This window comes from Lupinus angustifolius, chromosome LG18 (assembly GCF_001865875.1).
Source record: "Lupinus angustifolius cultivar Tanjil chromosome LG18, LupAngTanjil_v1.0, whole genome shotgun sequence".
NCBI lineage: Eukaryota > Viridiplantae > Streptophyta > Magnoliopsida > Fabales > Fabaceae > Lupinus > Lupinus angustifolius.
Genome location: NC_032026.1, coordinates 386,410 through 406,438, shown reverse-complemented (window position 1 = coordinate 406,438; position 20,029 = coordinate 386,410). Strand labels below are relative to the sequence as shown.

The 20,029-nt window shown below is 32.8% G+C and overlaps 3 protein-coding genes across 4 annotated transcripts; 2 read left to right on the top strand and 1 right to left on the bottom strand.

Moving 5' to 3' along the window:
* Positions 227–5,853, top strand: LOC109333337. The gene is made up of 10 exons (XM_019568780.1): positions 227–468; positions 972–1,041; positions 1,799–1,923; positions 2,149–2,257; positions 2,350–2,413; positions 2,498–2,553; positions 3,007–3,114; positions 3,929–4,078; positions 5,129–5,299; positions 5,376–5,853. The coding sequence occupies exons 1-10, from the start codon at positions 263–265 to the stop codon at positions 5,607–5,609; spliced, it is 1,293 nt and encodes a 430-aa protein (XP_019424325.1). The 5' UTR covers positions 227–262; the 3' UTR covers positions 5,610–5,853.
* Positions 6,355–9,096, bottom strand: LOC109333338 (protein RMD5 homolog A-like). The gene is made up of 2 exons (XM_019568781.1): positions 9,028–9,096; positions 6,355–7,789 (listed from the first exon to the last, which is right to left on the bottom strand). The coding sequence occupies exon 2, from the start codon at positions 7,742–7,744 to the stop codon at positions 6,581–6,583; it is 1,164 nt and encodes a 387-aa protein (XP_019424326.1). The 5' UTR covers positions 7,745–7,789; positions 9,028–9,096; the 3' UTR covers positions 6,355–6,580.
* Positions 13,581–17,334, top strand: LOC109333446 (ASC1-like protein). Of its 2 annotated transcripts, none has more exons than XM_019568937.1 (7): positions 13,581–13,754; positions 13,844–14,073; positions 14,372–14,527; positions 15,315–15,500; positions 15,842–16,026; positions 16,515–16,591; positions 17,013–17,334. In XM_019568937.1, exons 1-6 carry the CDS (start codon positions 13,593–13,595, stop codon positions 16,544–16,546), a joined length of 951 nt encoding a protein of 316 aa, XP_019424482.1. In that variant the 5' UTR covers positions 13,581–13,592; the 3' UTR covers positions 16,547–16,591; positions 17,013–17,334. The 2 variants fall into 2 exon arrangements, with proteins under 2 accessions (XP_019424482.1, XP_019424481.1); XM_019568936.1 differs by having other exon boundaries at positions 16,930–17,334.

The following is a 20,029-nucleotide window of genomic DNA, read 5'->3' as shown; positions in this document are numbered from 1 at the left end:
ACATAAAATAACTTAATCAAACCAATTCATACAAATTTTAGTAACTTAGATTGGGGTTAAGTGTATGTTCTATATTGAACTGACCAGTCCAATTAAGTTTAGTAAACTACATTCATTATAACTGACACAAATTGCGGGATAGCAGAAATATTCGAATTCGAGTTAAATGTTAGAAGAGTTGTGTGGAACACTACTACTACAACACTATTATTGACCATTCCATTAGCATTTCATCAATCTAACAGAAATAGGTTGATAAAGTATGAGTACATCATATTCATGGACACCAAGCTTGTACAATTTCACATCCAAACCTAACTCTTCTCCTCTCTTCATTTCATCACTTCCTCCTATACGTCGTCGTTTTGCTTCTCCCCAAACCACTATCATTTCCTCCAACATCAACAACAACAACACACCTTCACAACGATCCAATAATTCAATTCAACTTTACTCTCAAATTGAAAGGTTCTCTCTCTATATATATTATATTATAATATTATATCTAATTTAACTGACTCAGAGTCGGGTAGATGTATGCAGTCTTATTATTTTTTAAATTAATTACGGACTCACTTAGTAGGGTCTCGAGCCAGATATTGTTTCCGAGATTTGAATTCATGAAACTCTATAGGTCACAGAAGTAAACAAGGTTATCGTTGCGCCGACTTATTCATCGTGTTAGTCCTTGGATGATGGAAACTACATTCATGGTTCCTGATATGTGTTTCATCATTCAAATTAGGCTTTGTTTAGATAAGGAGGTAATCCTATTCCATGGGACTGATTTGAATGACAAATTGTACATTGAAGGATCTGTGGAGTAATTGCCATCATTCAGGGTTAGGTAGGGTCTAATATGACCGAATTTGATCGTTTACTCGATGGATATTTGACTGGTAATTAGGTTACCGGGTTTTATGCGATTGACTGCGGTTTTAAACTCATGGTTTTCCTTTGTTTCTTTGCAGACTACTTACTGATTCCGTTAGACAGTCACAGGGTGCCTGGTGGAGTTCCGGAGATTGGACCGAAGTTGAGGTATATACTACATATTGTTATTTATTACTTTATATCCACCGTCATAATCATATAGCTCGGAAATCGCCTCTTCGAATGTGAGGGTAAGACTGCATACATCTACCATTCCTATACCACACTAGGTTGGAGCCTGAGCCGACCTTTTTTTTATCATAATCATATTGTAAAAGTTGTATTGAGTTGGGAAATTTGTCAATCTATATTTTGTACTAGCAGTACTTATTTTGGAAAAAGGCTCTCACTTCTTGGACAGTCTGATAAAGATGATTCTTTCTCGCTGACCATAATGTTAGAGAAGGTTATATCATAATATGCATGAGGAATTTGAGTCTTAAGCGGAAGATTGCCTTTTTAATCATGAAAGACATAAACAGAGAAGTCCAAACATTCATATAAACATATATGTATTCTGTGATTTGCTTTGGATTAAGGACTTTGACTTCTTTACCTGTAAAACCTGAGGTTCTATATTAACATTTTAAGTGAGTTTTAGTTATTATATAACCTTAAACACTTTTAGTGCCACAGTGTCATTGAAACACAACCAAGAAGTGAAAACTATCTCAAAAGTTTAAGCTATTACGTGAAGGCTCGTGAAAGGCTTTATTACACTTAACAGTTTCTAAAATACCAAAAGCAGCGACATGGTTTTGGCTTTTTCCAGAAGCCCATTGGAAGTGACAAATTATTTTTTCTTATCCCTTTGTTTTAAAAGTATTCTCCATAAACATTGTATATGTTCAATGTATAATTTCAGGGAGCATGGATTCTAAAACCCAAAAACATCAAACCCGAGTTCGTTGTACATTTTATCGGGGGTATATTTGTTGGAGCCGCCCCTCAGCTAACCTACCGTTTGTTTCTTGAGCGCCTCTCAGAAAAGTAAGTCCGTGTTTCTGTCCCTGACATCCACCAAATTACATTCTTATCACACAATTTTGTTGAGATATTATAACTAATTTTTGGAAGTGTGCTTCTCAGATGCCTATTTCTTTTTTGGATGTTTCAATTCCCTGACAGACTCTGTTGTATGAAATATCCTTATTTCTGCAAAATCCTTGATCTATCAATGGAGAAAACTAATCATAAAATCCTTTCTGTTACTAGGGGTGCATTGATCATTGCAACACCATATGCTAGTGGGTTTGATCACTTTCTCATTGCAGATGAAGTACAGTTCAAATTTGACAGGTGCTATCGTTTGCTCCAAGAAACCGTAAGTTTCAACTTATGATCTGAGTGCTAGTTTAGTTCTGTTTCTATTTTGGTTTTATAAAAGGGAATTATTGAGGATACTCTCTGATTCAGGTCCAAGACCTTCCTATTTTTGGTGTTGGCCATTCTTTGGGATCAGTTGTCCACCTTCTGATTGGTATGTTAAAAAAGATCTTCAAACTTGATTGTAAAAAAATTTGAGGTGATTTGTGACTACTCAATATTTTGCTTACTGTACCAGGATCAAGATATGCAGTGCCAAGATCTGGAAATGTTTTCATGGCATTCAACAATAAGGTATTTCATACAGAAAAGAGAGAAAAGGGAGGAATACTTTTCTGCTGTCTTTTATAAGTGTAGCTTAATAAATGGAAATAAGTGGAAAAGTTGAAGATTAACTTATCCTTGGTGATCTGATAAAATAGTCACTCTACTTCGTGACTTGGTAAAAACTCAAAGGATTGAAAAATCTAAGTTTTCAGAATTAGACTAGTTATTTTTGTTCTTGATCTATCATCTTCAAATATGATCTATTCAAATCTGTGGTGTAAGAAATCTGAAGATAATGGGAGAAACAAGATGCCCTTCCCCTTAATTCGTTGTCCCTTCTATTAGTTTCTTTACTGCTTTAGAGTGGCAAGGACATATACAGTCTACCTTGGAAGAAGGCACATTTTGTCAGTATTTCCTAGGTAAGTATCTTCTTTATAATGTAATCGTGACTAACTAGATTCTGTTTCGTTGTTGCAGGAAGCAAGTTCAGCCGTCCCTTTGTTCTCTCCAGTTATTGTCCCAATGGCTCAAAGCATTGGTCCAATTCTATCAGATATTTTATCATCACCAACACTACGTGCAGGGGTCAGTATTGCTACATAACTATCTTGCCCGGAAACGGAGGAAGGCATCTAATTAATATTTTCTAGGAGAAATATGAACAACCTCCATAGAGGTATGTCGAATAGAATTTGGCTCCTTTGCTGTTGATGTCATTACAACAACCTTCCCTTCAGTTCCAGTTAGACGTTTTTCAGTCAAACTCTTGGGCAACTCAGTTGGCTGTTACTTTATTTTTATGAAAGACAAAGCTGCAACTTCGAATAAAAAGTTTTTTAAGAAAATAAAATTTCTTTCATGACATAGGAAATTATTATTTCTCCTGCTTCAATTTTATTACGAAATGCTTTCAAAAGAGAACAGTGGAAAATAAATTGCAGAGTATCACCAACAAATTTAATGATGAAGGACCTGTGATTTTCTTAAGGGAGGTTGTTGCTATATGATATTAAAAACTTAGGGAGTCAAGTTCTATGTTAGAAACATGGGGAAAAGTCTTGGTCTCGAGAGGTTACTATAATTTTGCTCAAGTGCAATACTGTAATTGCATGGTAGAAGTTAACAATGTTTCATGGCTCGGAAAGTTGTTGCAGTAAGGGAGCCAACTACAGTATTGGAAACAAAGTGGGCAGTCTCTTTCATTTGACCATATCTCAGGATATTACTTTAATTTTCCCTATTCTTTCAGTAATCCTTGTTCTGACAGTGCTTGTCGTATCTTTAGTCTTGGGAATTTCATTCTAAAATTACATAATGTTTTGCAAATGCCTTCAAATGCTGCTTTTCACAGTATTGGTGTTACTTCTTTAAATGGCTAATTTTAGATGCATGTATGCAGGCAGAGATTACTTTGAAACAATTAGGAAATGTTAGTCCTCCCATTATGAAGCAGGTTCTACCTTTAGTTGAGCAACTCCCTCCCTTGTACATGGACTTGGTCAAGGGAAGAGAAGATTTTACTCCAAAGCCTGAGGAGACACGTCGACTTGTATGTGACTTCTCTAATTACTAATGTTTCTGACAATTTGATCCTTGTAATAAAAAAAAGGGTTTGTTTAACATTCATCCTGCATAACCTCTCACCATTGCATTTCAATTCTCTGTCAATGAAGATATTTTTTTGCTAAGAATGAAAATACCCCTCTTGCATAAATTCTATTTTTAATTAAAATAGATGTTACAACTATGTTCCTAACTGCATCAAATTCTTAAGGTCTTAAAATTTGATCATATTTTTTCCAAGGATTATATAATCACGTCATAGAAGACAATTTTAATTGAATGTCATTTTAGGACCAAGTTTCTTTAAATTTAGAGAATCCTGCAGTTACTCTCATGCCTTACATTATATTTATTGGAACCTTCAAAATTGTGTGTGGGTCGATGGGGGTAAAACCATAAAAGTCTGTTATATACTTATATCATACAAAGTAGAATAGACGAGATTGGCAATATTGTCAATCATATCCAACTAAATTATGGTATTGTTTGTTAAGTATCAAAGTTCTATGTTGGTTGAGAATATGAACAAAGATTCATTTATCATGGCTTGGACCTTCCTCCTCCTATGAGCTAGCTTATGATATGTAGTTAGGCCCAAATGTTCTAATATGATATTAGAGCCTACATGATGGTGGTCCACCTGTAGATGTTCATTATACGCTCCATATGGGTAATTTTTCGGCATGAAGGATGTGTTAAGTAGGGGTGGAAATGAGTACAGTCAAGCTTGACTCAGCTCGACTCAATAAGGATTAGCCCGAATCGAGTTTCGAGCCGAGTTTAAGGGGAACTATTTTTTAAACTCCAATTCCACTCTAGTTAGGCACAAACACGCTAACATTGTTAAAGTAAAATTACTACTCTAAACTCTAAAGTAGGTTCCAAACACCACCTTTTGTGAAGCATTTTATTGAAATTCCATGTAATTCTTGAGAGCATGAACTTTTTCTTTTCTTTTCTCTCTTTTTTGTTGTTGGGAATCTCATTTTCTAGGTTTGCATATAATTTCCCTAATTCTTTGTCTCTTAATTCTCAGATAAAATCATACTATGGCATATCTAAGAATCTTCTGATAAAATTCAAGGATGACTTAATAGATGAGACTTCAACTCTAGCACAGGTGCTTAGTGCAGAATCAGCCATTAGCTCAATTCTAGACATGTCAATACGCAAGTTGCCGGGAAATCATAGTCTTCCATTGCAGCAGGTAGTTCTAGCTAAATATAACTTGATTATTCTAAATAAGCTGTTATCCTTAATTTCTTTTATTTACCTTGTTGCAGGCTTTACCGAATGTTCCACCGGCAATGGCCGATGCAGTTAATCGTGGAAGTGAGCTTTTGTCAAACCTCGCAATTGGAACACCATGGGAGACAGTTGCCAAAGAAGTAGGGAACACACTAGGCATGGATTCAAGAGTCCTTAGTGCAGAAGTATCAAAGGACATTGATCTGCTTGTGGATGTGATCTCATCTTGGATAATCTCTAATGCAGGGCCTAATCTTCTGAGGCCATAATAAGGTCACAATTTCTTCAGCATATGCAAATAGAAAGAAAAAAAATGCAAATAGCTCTATTAGTATTGTAGAATGCCAATCATGTTTATTCCATACATAGACTCAGGGAATCACTTATTCACCCATTACTTCAAAAATATGATCTATAGGTTGAAAAATAATTGTCATATTGAAAAGTTATAAAAGAACTTTGATTTAATTTTAAAATTATTTTCATTTATTGTTGTATTATAGATATTTACTTAAGTTTAGTTAGATTAAAATGAAATTGACATTTTATCTAGTACAATATACCAAGTAACATTATGTTTTATTGATAGTTATTGAAGTGAGATATGGAATACACATTAATGGTACTTCAGAATTCACAGAACTTATGGTTTATGTAATTTATTAATGGAAATTCAACATTGAAAGTAAAGGAAAATTAACATTAGGAGTTAAGAAAAACTTCACTTGATTAAATAATAGTTAATGCAACTTCAATGACTTGTTTTAAAAAATACCTTCCAATAATTAGAGAAACATTTGGGTTCCATTAAAAAAAATGATACAATGAGAACACGTAATCACCAAGAAATATTGAAAGAAATGCTCTGACACGTAATCAGGCGTTGATGTAGTGATGTAAGGTCCCACTAGATCTCCAAAACAATTGAAGAGTCAAAGATTCGATTCATGTGAGTGACATTTGATGGAAAGGATAGTCACACACCCGGAAATGAATTAATTCCTTACCAAATGGATGCAACTTGCAAGTGATATCCAACTTTTAAAAGAATTTCTATTTACAACTAATGTATGAAACTTACATACATCACCAACTAGACATGGATTTTTGCAATCACCATACACAGGTTATGCTTAACAAAACACTATTCAACCCATGATTTTCAGTACAAGAGTAAATCCTAAACACTATTTGACACATGTTTTTCAGTACAAGAGTTTCATACAAATATCCATGAACATCACAAATGTAGCTGCCTACACTGTGCTGAATCAATATCAGAGGGACAATATGAGCACTTGAATACCCTTGTGCTATTCCTGGACATCATTAAGATGGTCTGCTTACAAAGGACATGGCCACAGGGCATCAACATCGGAGGGTTATCATCGGTTGCTTGGATTTTTGAGACCGGGCAAACAAAAATAGAATGGAACTGGAATTCACAGTCCACATCAATTGGTACAGGCAACTGGTTCATAGAGTGCCAATCCTGCTTCATCTCTACCATGATAGTCAAGAATTTAAGGATAATCGGCAAAACCTGGACCCCTGCTGCTACGGTCACACGCAGTGGACTGGTGTATGATTTGCCCAAAAGATTGCAGAACTGCCTTTTGAGATCCTCAGCCAACCTTTCCCAGTTAGACGGGGATGTTAACTCATTGTATGGAGATTGATCAAGCTTTCCGATCCACAGAAGACAGATCATAAGATTCTGGATATCAGCCGTGTGAGTGGAAGCGAAAGGGGAAAGGTAAGTTCGGGCATAATCAAAAGCTTCATCTCTACTTCCATTTTGAATTACTTTCATAAATTCCATGGAGCGAAGTTTCAACACAATATCAGAATCACTTTGAGCAAGCTTGTCAGAATTAGTAGCAGCCCAGTTTAGAGCTGGCTCCAGGTTTTTATCCTTCATAGCTTCAAGTATTTGATACATTTCTAGGAATGAAGATTTCATAATGGCAGCAGATTCTGGTTCTCCCACCACACTTACAAAATGGTCCCCGACATCGAAAAAGCCCTCGTGATAAAAATGGTTGGAAATTATTTGGTTTAATGTGTGTGTATCAATGTGAAAATTTTCATAAGCCTTGGATATATTAGGGTTGAAATATTTCTCAAGAAGCTTCCCATGCTTGCTGAGTTGTGCATTTAACCCCTTCTGTATGTCTTCCATTCGGCTAAGTGGAGCAATTCCAAGTAATCTGTTCTTGAGCTTATTGAGAACAGCTTTACAATCAAGTCCATGCTCGGTATAACGCATCGTGTTTAAAGCAATCTCAATTTCCAGTCCGATCGCATCAATCACTTTGTCGGTCTTAGAACTAGATAAATTCCGCGTCTTTGTAACAAGATCAAATGCATCTTTAATAATACTCAGCTCCATTTTGAGTATCATCTGTTTTCACAGTTTGTGATATCTAAAAGCTAATATGTCATGCACCTGCAAAGGTTCATAGCATTAATACAATGAACATTCAAAACAGAAGTGTACAAACTACTTGTTCTACACTTTCTTATGCTTTTATTCTAAGAAATTAGATCAAATAAGGCTTCATTGAGAGAAAAGGAATACAATGCAGAAAGTAAACAACAAAGGGAAAATAAAAGGAAAAAAGTACATTGGTTCAAAACAAAGGTTGAAGATGGAAAAGTAAGTGCAAATGTGTACATGTTCAAGATAGAACAATCTCGGATGGTTGCACAAAGCGACATAGCAGTAAGAGATAGAAACAGGCTAGGCTGTCTATTGGGGTCAGGCTACGACTTTTTAAATATGTCAAGTTTTATGTCGTCTATAAGGTCTAGTTAACCTAACAAGTCAGCCTATTTAATTATAATATATTAATATTTATATTATACTATTTTAATATAACTAAACTGATTGTATATTAAAATTTCATGTTAGAAAATATATATGAAGCGTATTTTAATTGTTGGTGTTCAATATGCTTATTTAAAAGTATGCATTTTAACCTATTTAAAAACAAACTTGTTGGCCTATTCTTGTAGCATAATAGACTTTTAAATAAGTTTATAGACCAAACTTTTAAATAGATTCGGCCTCACAAAATTTAAACAAGCCATACACATGCTTCTATATATTATATAGGTTGACTAAAGTCTAATCTACTCTATTTCCACCTAATAACACATAATTATGATTAACATGAAGCATAACTAATAACAAAAGAGAAAAAAGATGTATGCATGGAAAATATATCAGTTTTTTACACTTTCATTATATCATATCTCATTCATTTTTAGTCATGGTCGACTCTTAAATAAAAGTAATACAAATGAATAATAGACGATGTACTGATTGTACATAAATCTTTACACCGATAATGCATAAATATTAAACTCATAACCAAAACCATCACAATACAAATGTGTGTTTGGCCACAGAAAATTGAAACAGAAGTATCAACTTGTGAATAGCAGCACAATATGAACACTGAATCACAATAATTTCACTTTCTTTCTAACCGAAAAAATATTAAATACAATCACTGCCACAAGATCAAAAATAATGCTAGTATAGTTGAAACAGAAAAAGAAAGATTACAATAAAAAAAATCAAGATACCTAAGAAAATGAGGTGAATAAAACCAATTCAAATCAATTTAACAATGAAGATAACATGAAAATGAAGGATTATGGATAGAGAGAGAAGCTTACAGAGAAAGGAGGAAAAGAATCTGTTGTTGAAAATTTGGACAAAGAAAGAAGAGAAAATCAAGATTTCAAATTCAAGTCTCTTTTATTTTCATATATTTCTTTTTAGAGAGTAATATTTATACACAATTACGATAATGATTACGATAAATATTTATTAAAGAGTTAATAATGATTTAAGATGAATGATGTAGATATATATATATATATTTTCATTTCTACTTGCAAACTAACTTGTAAACACATTTACAAAAAAAATAGTTATTAATCAATGTAATATGAGTTACGTAATTAACCAAACATAATAATATGGTTCAGTTTATCTCAATTAACCGTAAGTTTTATTACATGAATCGAACTAAATCGATGATGAATGGTTTTTTGTACTATTGAGAGTATCCCTCATTTTATAGGTAAAAAACTAATTCATTTCGGACTATATAAATGTCGCTCTCATAAATCGAATTATTAACATTTTTGTCATATTGGAAATCTCATAGAACCTTACACTACTGTATCAATATCTCACAAGGCCTTACTGTCGAACGGTTGATGAATGGTTTCGTACAGTTTTATTCCATTATGAAAAAAATTAGTTAATATTATAAAAAATTTAAATTTTTTGATGTAAATCGGGTCTGTCAGTCTAACCAATAGCTCATTAACTCAGTAGCATAACCCGAATCATTGATTGAAAAGTGTTAGATAAAATGATTCAAAGATCAATTTAACTAATGCTAATAAGTTCTATACATTTCATTATTTTAAATTTAAGTTATATTATTTTATTCATTAAAACATTAATTTATAATGCTAAATTTAACCAATTAAAAATTGATGGCAAACTTTTATTATTTCTTAAATTGTCACTAAATATTACTATTATTGCTGTTAAGAAAAGTGATGAAACAATTACTATGAGGTAAATATTCTATAATAAGTTAATAACAAAGTTCATCTCCTTATAATAAGTAAATTATCATCTTTTTATCATGTTATGTTACCCTCTCTAAAACTATGTCTTATCTTCACTTTTAATTATTTTCTGCTAAATTTTATATACTCCATTATTTTAAAGTTTATGCTTGGAAACATTAATCTACAATATTATATTTTGTCAATTAAAAAGAATACGAACTTACTCAGTCTTTCAGCATGGACTCGACTCGATCCTCCTATCATATGACCTAGTTATATTGAATTCAAATAAGGTGGTGTCTCATAGGGTATAGGGTTGGTGTTGGGTTCAAAAGTTAGACTCAATCAATATATAGGGTCAGATAGGATATAATAATGACTCGTCCCGTCTCATAGTCACTCACTCACCACGTTTATATGTGTCTCGGTTCAAATATGTACAAAGTGATAACATTGCTTTAGTCAAAAATATCATTGATTCTCTATTTTCCCTCATATATGCATGATTACCAATATATATACAAATATAATTTTATATGTCAAATTACATATTCATAATAATAAGAGTCATAAGGTGGTCTGATGGTGAAGATGGCGGTCGTAAGAAATGAAGTGTAAGAGGTTGTGGGTTCGAGTCATTACTAACAATTGCCGATAAAAAAATATTCATAATAATAAGTAGTATTCAGTCTTTATCTAAAATTGACATACATTATATTTAATCGAGTCTAAGATTGATTTCAAAGGTTGACTCAATCGATATTTAAGGTCAGGTTAGCATCATGTATAAGACTATATCCGAGTTCAAAAAATGACCCGACTAATAAGTGTGTATGATTAATTCAGTTGCATATATTTCTTTTTTGAAGACAACAACTTTTTGGTACAATTGCACATAAATAAGTGTGTAAGATTTTTTATATTTAAAATACAAAATAATTCAAAAGTCCCAACAAAGATTTTATTAATTGTAAGAAAAACAAAAACAAACTACAAAATTTATTTTAGAATTGAATATAGAAATCCTTTGACAAAAAATATATGGACCCATAACCTATATATTCTTAACACGTTAATATATAATCAAACGTGTCTAAAATCATAAGTAGTGGGAATGCACAAGATTCCTTGACCAAAGGAATTTTTGGATTTATATAATGAATTTATAAAATGAATGCATGACGTGGACACGCCGGAGTGGTTATCGAGCATGACTAGAAATTATGTGGGCTTTACCCGATTCGAATCCTATTTATATAATTATTTGTTTACGAAAATAATATAATACTTAACTTTAGAACGATACTTCATAGCATCTATATTCTCAAGCTTGTTGTTAAAGTTGATAGAGACACAACATTAAGAGAAAAAGGTTCTTTAAGTTCAAACATTGCTTTCACGTAATTGAATAATTTGAAGTCAAATAATAAAATAGAACTCTAAATGGTTAAGTCATGTCATTTATTTATTATTATCATCACATATTAAACAAAGTCTTGAAGAAGAAAAAGTAAGTTAAAAGTATACTAAGGAAAATGATAATTTTAAGAAGTAAGTTAAAAGTCATAATTTTTTTTAGTACTATGAAAATTATAAGAGAGAAAAAAACAACAATAACTAGGAAGGCAAAGAAAAATCCAAGTCAATAAAGAATTGACAAACCAATGGAACTAAAGTCCAGGAACTCCTCATAAGAGTGAGATCTTAACTTAACCTCTTAACTTAGCCATGAAATCTGTCACCATATTAGCTTATCTGACAACAAATTTAGTCTCTATCACCTAGTCATGGGTCAGCCAAAACCGAATATTGTTGGCTATAGATAGAATGTGTGAAATTCTAATACACCTGTTTTCTCACGATTTGTTCACATTGCATTAGTTGTGAGCAAGACCCAATCCTACCTGCTCACTCAATATAGTTGGTATTGATTGGGTCCAAATAGGATTGAATTCATCGGATCTAGGATCATCCACTCATCATATTTGTATGTATCTGTATTCAATTGTATACAGAATAATGATACATTTTTTTAGCGAAAATATCATTTATTCTATAATTTTTTCATAATATAAGCATGATTACCCATATATACATATACTATTTTGTATGTGTAATTATATATCCATAATAATAAGTAATACTAAAAAGACTTTATGTAAAATAAATATGCATTATATTTAATCAGGTCTAGGGCCATATTCGGGTTTAAAGGCTGACACAATTGACATTTAGAATCAAATTAGGGTCAGGTCTAAGTTCAAAAAAATGTCCGACCCACATTCAGGATTAGATAAAGGATAAATTTTACCCAACCTTATATTACCTATGCTCACCTCAACCTCATATTAATAATACCTTATGTTATTAATGGTATGAAGATTTTTGGTTATATGGTATAGATCATATCCATCGATTTTCTTCAAAATAAAAAAATAAAACGACTTACTTTTTATTTATCAAATACTATATACATAATTTTTTTAGTAGAAAGAGTAACTGAATTCAAAACATTTATCATATTCTAAAATAAAAATTATGAGATTTGAGTTTTACAAATATATATGAGTGATTAAGATTAAAAGTAAGTTAGTTATTTGTCACATGATTACTTAAACAAACAAGTCATGTTTATGTATTTTTTAATCTTGACCGTTCAAATAAATTCTAATAGTTCATACTATCTATTCTCATTTTTCACGATAACAATTGTTCTTGCATCACTTCTTTTGGTATATTTGAAATGATAAAAAGAATCAACTAACTAGATCCATCCATATCTAAAATGTTTTCCACTCCTTATAAAGGAAAACACCAAAACTATAGATTATCGTAGGGCTGACAATGAACCGAACCGATTTGACATTCGTTCGAAATTCAATTCGTTAGTTAGCTTGATAAACTTGGTTCATGAACCAAATGAGCTGAACTTAAGTTAGAAGTTGAGTTCGTTAAATAAATGAGTCGAACTTGAGTTGAATATAGTTCGACTCGTTAGGTTTATGAGTTGGTCCGATATATATATATATATATATATATATACTAATTTTTATGTTTATTATGACTCATACATTATTTTTATATTTAATGTTATTATATATATATAAATAAGATTATATTTATATATAAAACTTTTTGCATTATTTTTCAAATTTTAATTACTTATTTAAGTTGTCCAAATGAACCATTCAAACTGAACCGAACAGTTCGCGAACTTTAATCGAGCCGAACTCGAGTTAAAAAAAATAACTCGTATCGAACTCGAGTCGAATTTTGAGCCAAACCAATCTTTATCGAGCTGAACCGAGCTGAGCTCTGGTTCGACTCGGTTCGACTCATTTCCAGCCCTAGATAGTCATAACACGTTTCTAATTTTTGCTATAAAATCTGCCTCAACTTCAACCTCCTTTAGAATAAATCGAACTTGAACAAACCCGCTATGAGCAATAAATAACTCACAAATATTTTTCACCACGAATGAAACCGGATTTACGCGAACTAGATCCTAAACCCATTCATATATAAAACTTTATCGGTATATAATTTAATTAGCGAATATCCCGATCCGACTTTTAAATAAATAAAATAAGTACAAAAAAAGAAAGATAAAGGGTAGAATAGTGAAAGAAAAGGATGTTACCAAAAGAGGAATGAAGAAGCCAATGGGTTTGATTGAGGAACTGGTTTTGTACTCTTCTTCCATTGATTGGCACAATGAATCTTACCCTCACTACCATGATTTTCTTCTTCTTCCTTTCTTCGCTCTCTTTTTCCCTTCTGTTCGATTCTTCCTTGATACTTTCATTTTCGAGGTACTGATTCAGTGATTCTATCCCTTTTTTTATGAATTCTGTTGATTTTTATACATTTTTGTATGAATCTGAAGTGATTGAATTTACAGAAAGTGGCGAGAAGATTGATTTTCGGAAAGGGGAATGAGATGTTGGATTTTCATACAGATGAAAGGAGAAAGAAGATTAAGAAATTTAAGGAATCAGCATGGAAGTGTCTTTACTTTCTATCTGCTGAGATTCTTGCTTTATCGGTTACTTATGATGAACCTTGGTTTACTAATACTAGTCATTTTTGGGTGGGACCAGGGACTCAGCTATGGCCAGATCAAAAAATCAAGTATCATTATTATTGCAGGATTTCATTTTTTTTAATTCTTATTAAATTGAAGTAATTTTTCCATTTTTCGGGTCTCGGTGCACGAGGTTGTCACTTAGTGGGATCTGAGGAGGGTGGATGTACCCTGCCTTGCCCTGGCAGACACACAAAGACTATTTACAGGATTTGAACTCGTGACCTAAGCAACAACCTTATTGTTGTGCTGAGCTCGTGCTCTTTGTGGAAACGTATAAGAACTGTGGAATTGTATTTGCTATGAATTTTATGGTAAACTTAAGTTCATTGTTTAATATTTCAGGTTGAAATTGAAGTTAGTGTACATGTATGCTGCTGGATTCTATTCATACTCCATTTTTGCTTTAATATTTTGGGAAACTAGGCGCTCCGATTTTGGCGTGTCCATGGGTCATCATGTTGCTACTGTCATACTCATTGTGTTGTCCTATATTTTTAGGTATGTGTTCATTGACTTTTGTTTCTCTTGTCATCCAACCAATTTTTGATGTTAAATGATTTCTTGGCAAATATTATTTTGTAGCTGTTTTAATTTGTTTGAATTTACTTTATCTGTTTGTAGTTAATGCATTAGACTAGATTTTTTTCTTAAATTTTCAGATGCACATAAAAGGTGAAATATATAGTGTCTTTTATTTTGGAATTTTGTTGTTGTGAAGATTTTTCAAAAATGTTTTTGTGAACGGGCTTATTAAGTTGTTTACCCAAATATGCGTAAAGAGGGAAAGAACTAGCATCTATCTGAGGGGGTTATGTTAAAGTGCGGGATGGGCTTAGATATTCTGGAATTCGGAAAGGTTTTGAGGTGACTACCATTGGGCATAGACAACACTTTTAGCCTCCCCGATTTTCTTCTTTCTTCTACTTACTCTTGCCTCTACATTTTCTTTTCCCCACCGTTGTAATGGGAGCTTGTCTTGCTATTTTCTAACATTAATATCAGTTCCCATCATTTGGCATTGGTCCTTTTTTCTTGTTGATATCATCAGTAACAAGTTATTGATTCATGTAGTGAGTTGTATTAACTTGCTGACTGTTAATGGAATACACAAGGTAAAATACTGTTTTAAAATCTGAAGCAACCATTTTAACTATTGATAAAGACACGCACAAGCACCTGCATGCGCACTCACACACACACCCTAGTTCTATTTTAACTCAATATACCTCACTTTACTAGGTTTCTCTTACAGTATTTTGTTTGCCTTCTTGTTTAAAACATTCAGGTTTGCTCGTGTTGGATCAATTGTTTTAGCAATTCATGATGCTAGTGATGTGTTTCTGGAGATAGGGAAAATGTCCAAATACAGTGGTGCTGAAACAATGGCTAGCTTTGCATTTATTCTATTTGTTTTATCTTGGATCATATTGCGTCTTATTTACTACCCATTCTGGATTCTTTGGAGTACCAGGTTTGCATTAATTTAGTTCCCAGCTTGTATTATTTTTTCTTTTCTTCTTTGCTATATTTTCTGGTTCTCATATGTGGCATAGAATTCATCCAGAATCATTTTGATCTTATATTTTGGACTTTTTTAACCGTGTCGTCTAAGCCGATTTATAAAATACAATCTGTCCACTAGGGGAAGTTTGTAAGTAAATCTTGCTGAAACCTAATATGCACAAGGAAATAAAATATTGTTTCTGATTCTACAGCAAGTTCAACAAATCAGTATAGAGTAATACTTGCCTTGAGCTGCCTGTTTTTCATGTATCATTCATTCCTCTGTTCAATTGTTTCACATATTGCCAGCTATGAAGTTTTGCTCACATTGGATAAGGAAAAGCATCAAAGGGATGGTCCGATATATTATTATGTGTTCAATAGTCTTCTATACTGCTTGCTTGTTCTACATATTTATTGGTGGGTGCTGATTTTTCGAATGCTTGTTAAACAAATCCAAGCAAGAGGGAAACTTAGTGAAGATGTTCGATCTGGTAAGTTAAAAGATGTGTTTTGTGTGTGGTTTTCTGATGTGAAGTTTCAATTGAAAGTGCAACCTTTTTAGTATCTGCATTGAAGTAGACACTGAATATACAGTGTATTGCTGTTGTAGAATTTCTGGCTTTCAATTCAATCTGTAATCTGGATCAATAGTGTAGGCGGTCGTATTGACTTTTACTTGGGTCACAGTCTTTTTAATTCCCCTACTCAATGGTGATACTGAAGTTATTGACAAAAAAGAATATGATGTTAAGACATCTGTGTGACATAATCACTTTGATGTGTTTATCATAGAATAAAAATGAATTGTTTTTTATTCATTCGCTCTTGATTTTGATGAATATACCCTCACTAAGTCATTGTTGTTTCAGTATGCCCCTAGTCTGTAAAAGTTTAACTACATAGCAATGTGTGTATTGCTTAACATGAAAATTCATTAACCTGTTATCTTATTATAAACTGCTTCATTTTTTTTGTGCAGATTCGGATTCAGATAATGAACATGAAGATTGAGTAGGAAAGCAAGATTTGGATGCATGATATAACTTTGAGGCAAAGGTGAATTTAAAAATGGCAATGAGTTCTTTTAAATCCTGGACATCTAGGATATGGTGACATTTTATGTAAATTTGAGTTTATATTATCAATTTATCGATAAAGAAAATGGTTTGAGCCTTTGTCACTTTATCTCTCTTAATACACATTTTACTATAATCCTTTGTTAGGATTACCTCATGGTATAGTGGGATTTGAGGCAAAAGATATAATTTAAAGTTCATGTTTGTTAGTTGTCGGTATGAATAAAAATAGTAAATGAGATACAACTGCAGTAATTTGAAATTAATTTTATATATCCTTAAATTAAGGAAGATGCTGTTTGGTTTTATTTCTTGCAGATGAATTGTTTATAGCTTCAAACGTCTTCCCATATTGCTAATTTTTTTCCGAATCTTCATTCAAATTGGAGGGTGTTATACAGATTTGAGTTCAGAGTACGGATCTGATTTAAAAGGGCAGCGGATGAAGAGAATTTTCAATCTTCTAAACAAATGGTCTATGCTGCAGCTCACCTCCTCAGGTTTTGTGATGTTTGACTTGCTTGAATATTTTCCACTCAATTCTCATTTCAATTTCAAGTGTGAAGGACAATGACCTCTAATGTTTTCTGTGCAAATGTGATTCTTGTTTTTTATTTATTGGAGAAGAAATTTGTTAGTTGATTCTCACAGATGTTTAGCCAACATAAAGTTGATTTGCACATTTTAGTTCCAATTCTTAACAAATGAAAGATTTATTATAAATTGTTTTAGCAAGTCGATTACGGTCATGTCTCTTGAGAAAGCGACTTTAGTTGAGGCTTTTATCTTTATCTTTTATTTTTATCCTGCTTAGTATATCAGGAAGTTTAAGGGTTTTTTGTGATACTTATATCCAGGCATGTAGGATGGAAACACTGTATAATTAAGCGTTGATTTAAACTAAATAAATTCAACTGTTGAGATATGAGATAGTGAATGGCTCCCGTAGTGCATTGATGAGAAGGAAAGAATGGACATTTGAGCATCAAAGTAAATGCAATAAGGATTTAGGGCTAAAGAGATTGGGGGGGAAAACAAATCGTTGAATTGGCTATTCAACTGGGAAGAGAGTTGGAGGTGCGAAAGTGAAATGTCGCAGATTGTGATGGCGAATGATAAAGATAAGAATGGAAGGGGTGGCTGTGGCAGGAATGTGAATCCCAGTGAGTAGAGGGGACCCAGTGTGGTGGCTGGAGATTAGTGGGGGTGTGTCCCTCTGGTTTCTATTCTAGGCATGCCTAAATGGGACCATGTATAGCATTTTTTATCTAGCTATAGATATGGCAGCACTGTTCCAGCCGAAAACATCCACAATACTCTTCTTGCTTAAGGGAAACAATCACGTACTACTCGAACCAACCACCCATTAGGACCACGTATAGCATTTGAGTGTGAGATGATGATTGAAATTGCATTCGAGAAATAATGATTTCTTTTGACAGAGCTACCAGATACACCCTCCCTGCTCGGGAGCACATCTTCCGTCCCAAAAAAGATTACAACTGATGTCACATGGAGTGTCACACTTTTTGGGACAGAAGATGTCAACCCTCCTTGCTCAGTCTAGCTTAATTAACGAATGGTATTCCAGCAAAGAAATGATGCTTTTTCTGCCACAAGAATTAGTATATGACATATTTTAGTTGAGTACAATTATATTATGCAGACTATTAGTATATGCAAAATATTAAATATAAACTCAAATGAGAATATCTGAGTTGAAATAATTGTGTTGCCAGCTACAATGCATGTTGTATGTTTAGTTCTTTAAGTTAAAATGATTTGGTGTTGCTATCTACAACATGGGTTGCACATCTAGAGAGAAATAATTAAGGTGTTGCCAGCTATCAATACATAGTATTTGACATTACAAAAATATAAAAAATTCCCTGTCCCTGTTATTGGTATGTTACTTGCAACAAACAAGTAGTAGTATTCTATAGTCTTATGATCATCACTCTAATTGAATTTTACACTGTTCTTTTCACATTTATTGCTGATACTGGTAAGGTAGGAATTGATGATTTATATGGAAAAGTGAGAAGTTGTGCACACAAAAGTAAACACAAAATTTTGTTATTGATTCAAGAGTAAATACATGTTTCAGTCTCTCATGTTTTTGGACCTTACCTGTTTCGTCTCTTAAAAATTGAAAAACCCAAAATAGTCCCCAAAAATTTTACATGTTGGTCAAATTAGTCCCTATTAGGTGTTGTAAAACATGTAAGGTCGAAAAATATGAGAGACTGAAATGAATATTTACTCGATTAGATTAGATATGCCTCCAAAGGTCTTTCTACTAGGCTTACACATTCACTATACCTATAACAGTCCACAAGATGATCAATGGTTAATCCTGCATGTTGCATGAAATAGTCCACTATAATTGGACCAACTAACCAAAACCAATGCTTTAACAGGTCCTTGATGGTGCCTCTACTTTTTGATTCCTCAATGGAAACATTTCTTGGGTGTTTGCAACTGTTAATCACTGGTTTGTGATTTATATAATCCCATATATAAGTACTGAATGATCCACATTCCCCTAACAACTTGTGGACAAAGGATCAAACATCAAATAACTTTGCTATCAATGGTTAATCCGACATACGTATTTGTATCCGAGCTTCATAGTTGGACTGCATGCTTTATGTGTTGAACATCAACAAACCAGTCCTCACTAACCAACCAACAAAGCACCCAAATAATTTCTACTTTCTACTATGCAGAAACATTTATTTACAAAAAATATCCAGAAATGAAGCATACAAATATTTTGATAAATAAAGAGTGAGTTAAGGGGATTGATGGGTCTCACATAAAGGGGTATTTAGAAAAGGCATTATGGACATTACTGCACACAATTGCTTCATAATTGGGTTCTTGGGCATGTTGGTAATTGTTCTATTTATGATTGTGTGAATGGAAAATGTATATGCTATCAACTCCACTCTCCATACTAAAGAAATGAAGTACTTATGGAAAAGTAAATGCATTTAATGTTTTGGGAATATGAAAAGTACTCAATCCTTTATTGATACATATAAATTGTAATGAAATCTTAAATACAAATGAGAGAGCTAAGCTCTTTACACAGTACAAGCTAAGGTGAACAAAATCTATCACTTATTTCGATTTTTTTTAAAGTCAATAATAATTAAATATAAATGGTAAAAACTCATATAGCGATACTCCATAAATCATTTTTTGATCATAATAAGACAATTTCTACAATAAAACGTTGTCAACCTAATACATTTGCAAAATGTATAAATTGTAACATTATGCGAGACTAAATAATTGATGAATTAATAAACCAATGTTGGTCTAGTGGTGTAAAGTGCTTAATCCCTAAGAGATCAAAAGGTTAAGAATTCAATCCCTATGAATGATATTTATTGAGAGATACTCACACATA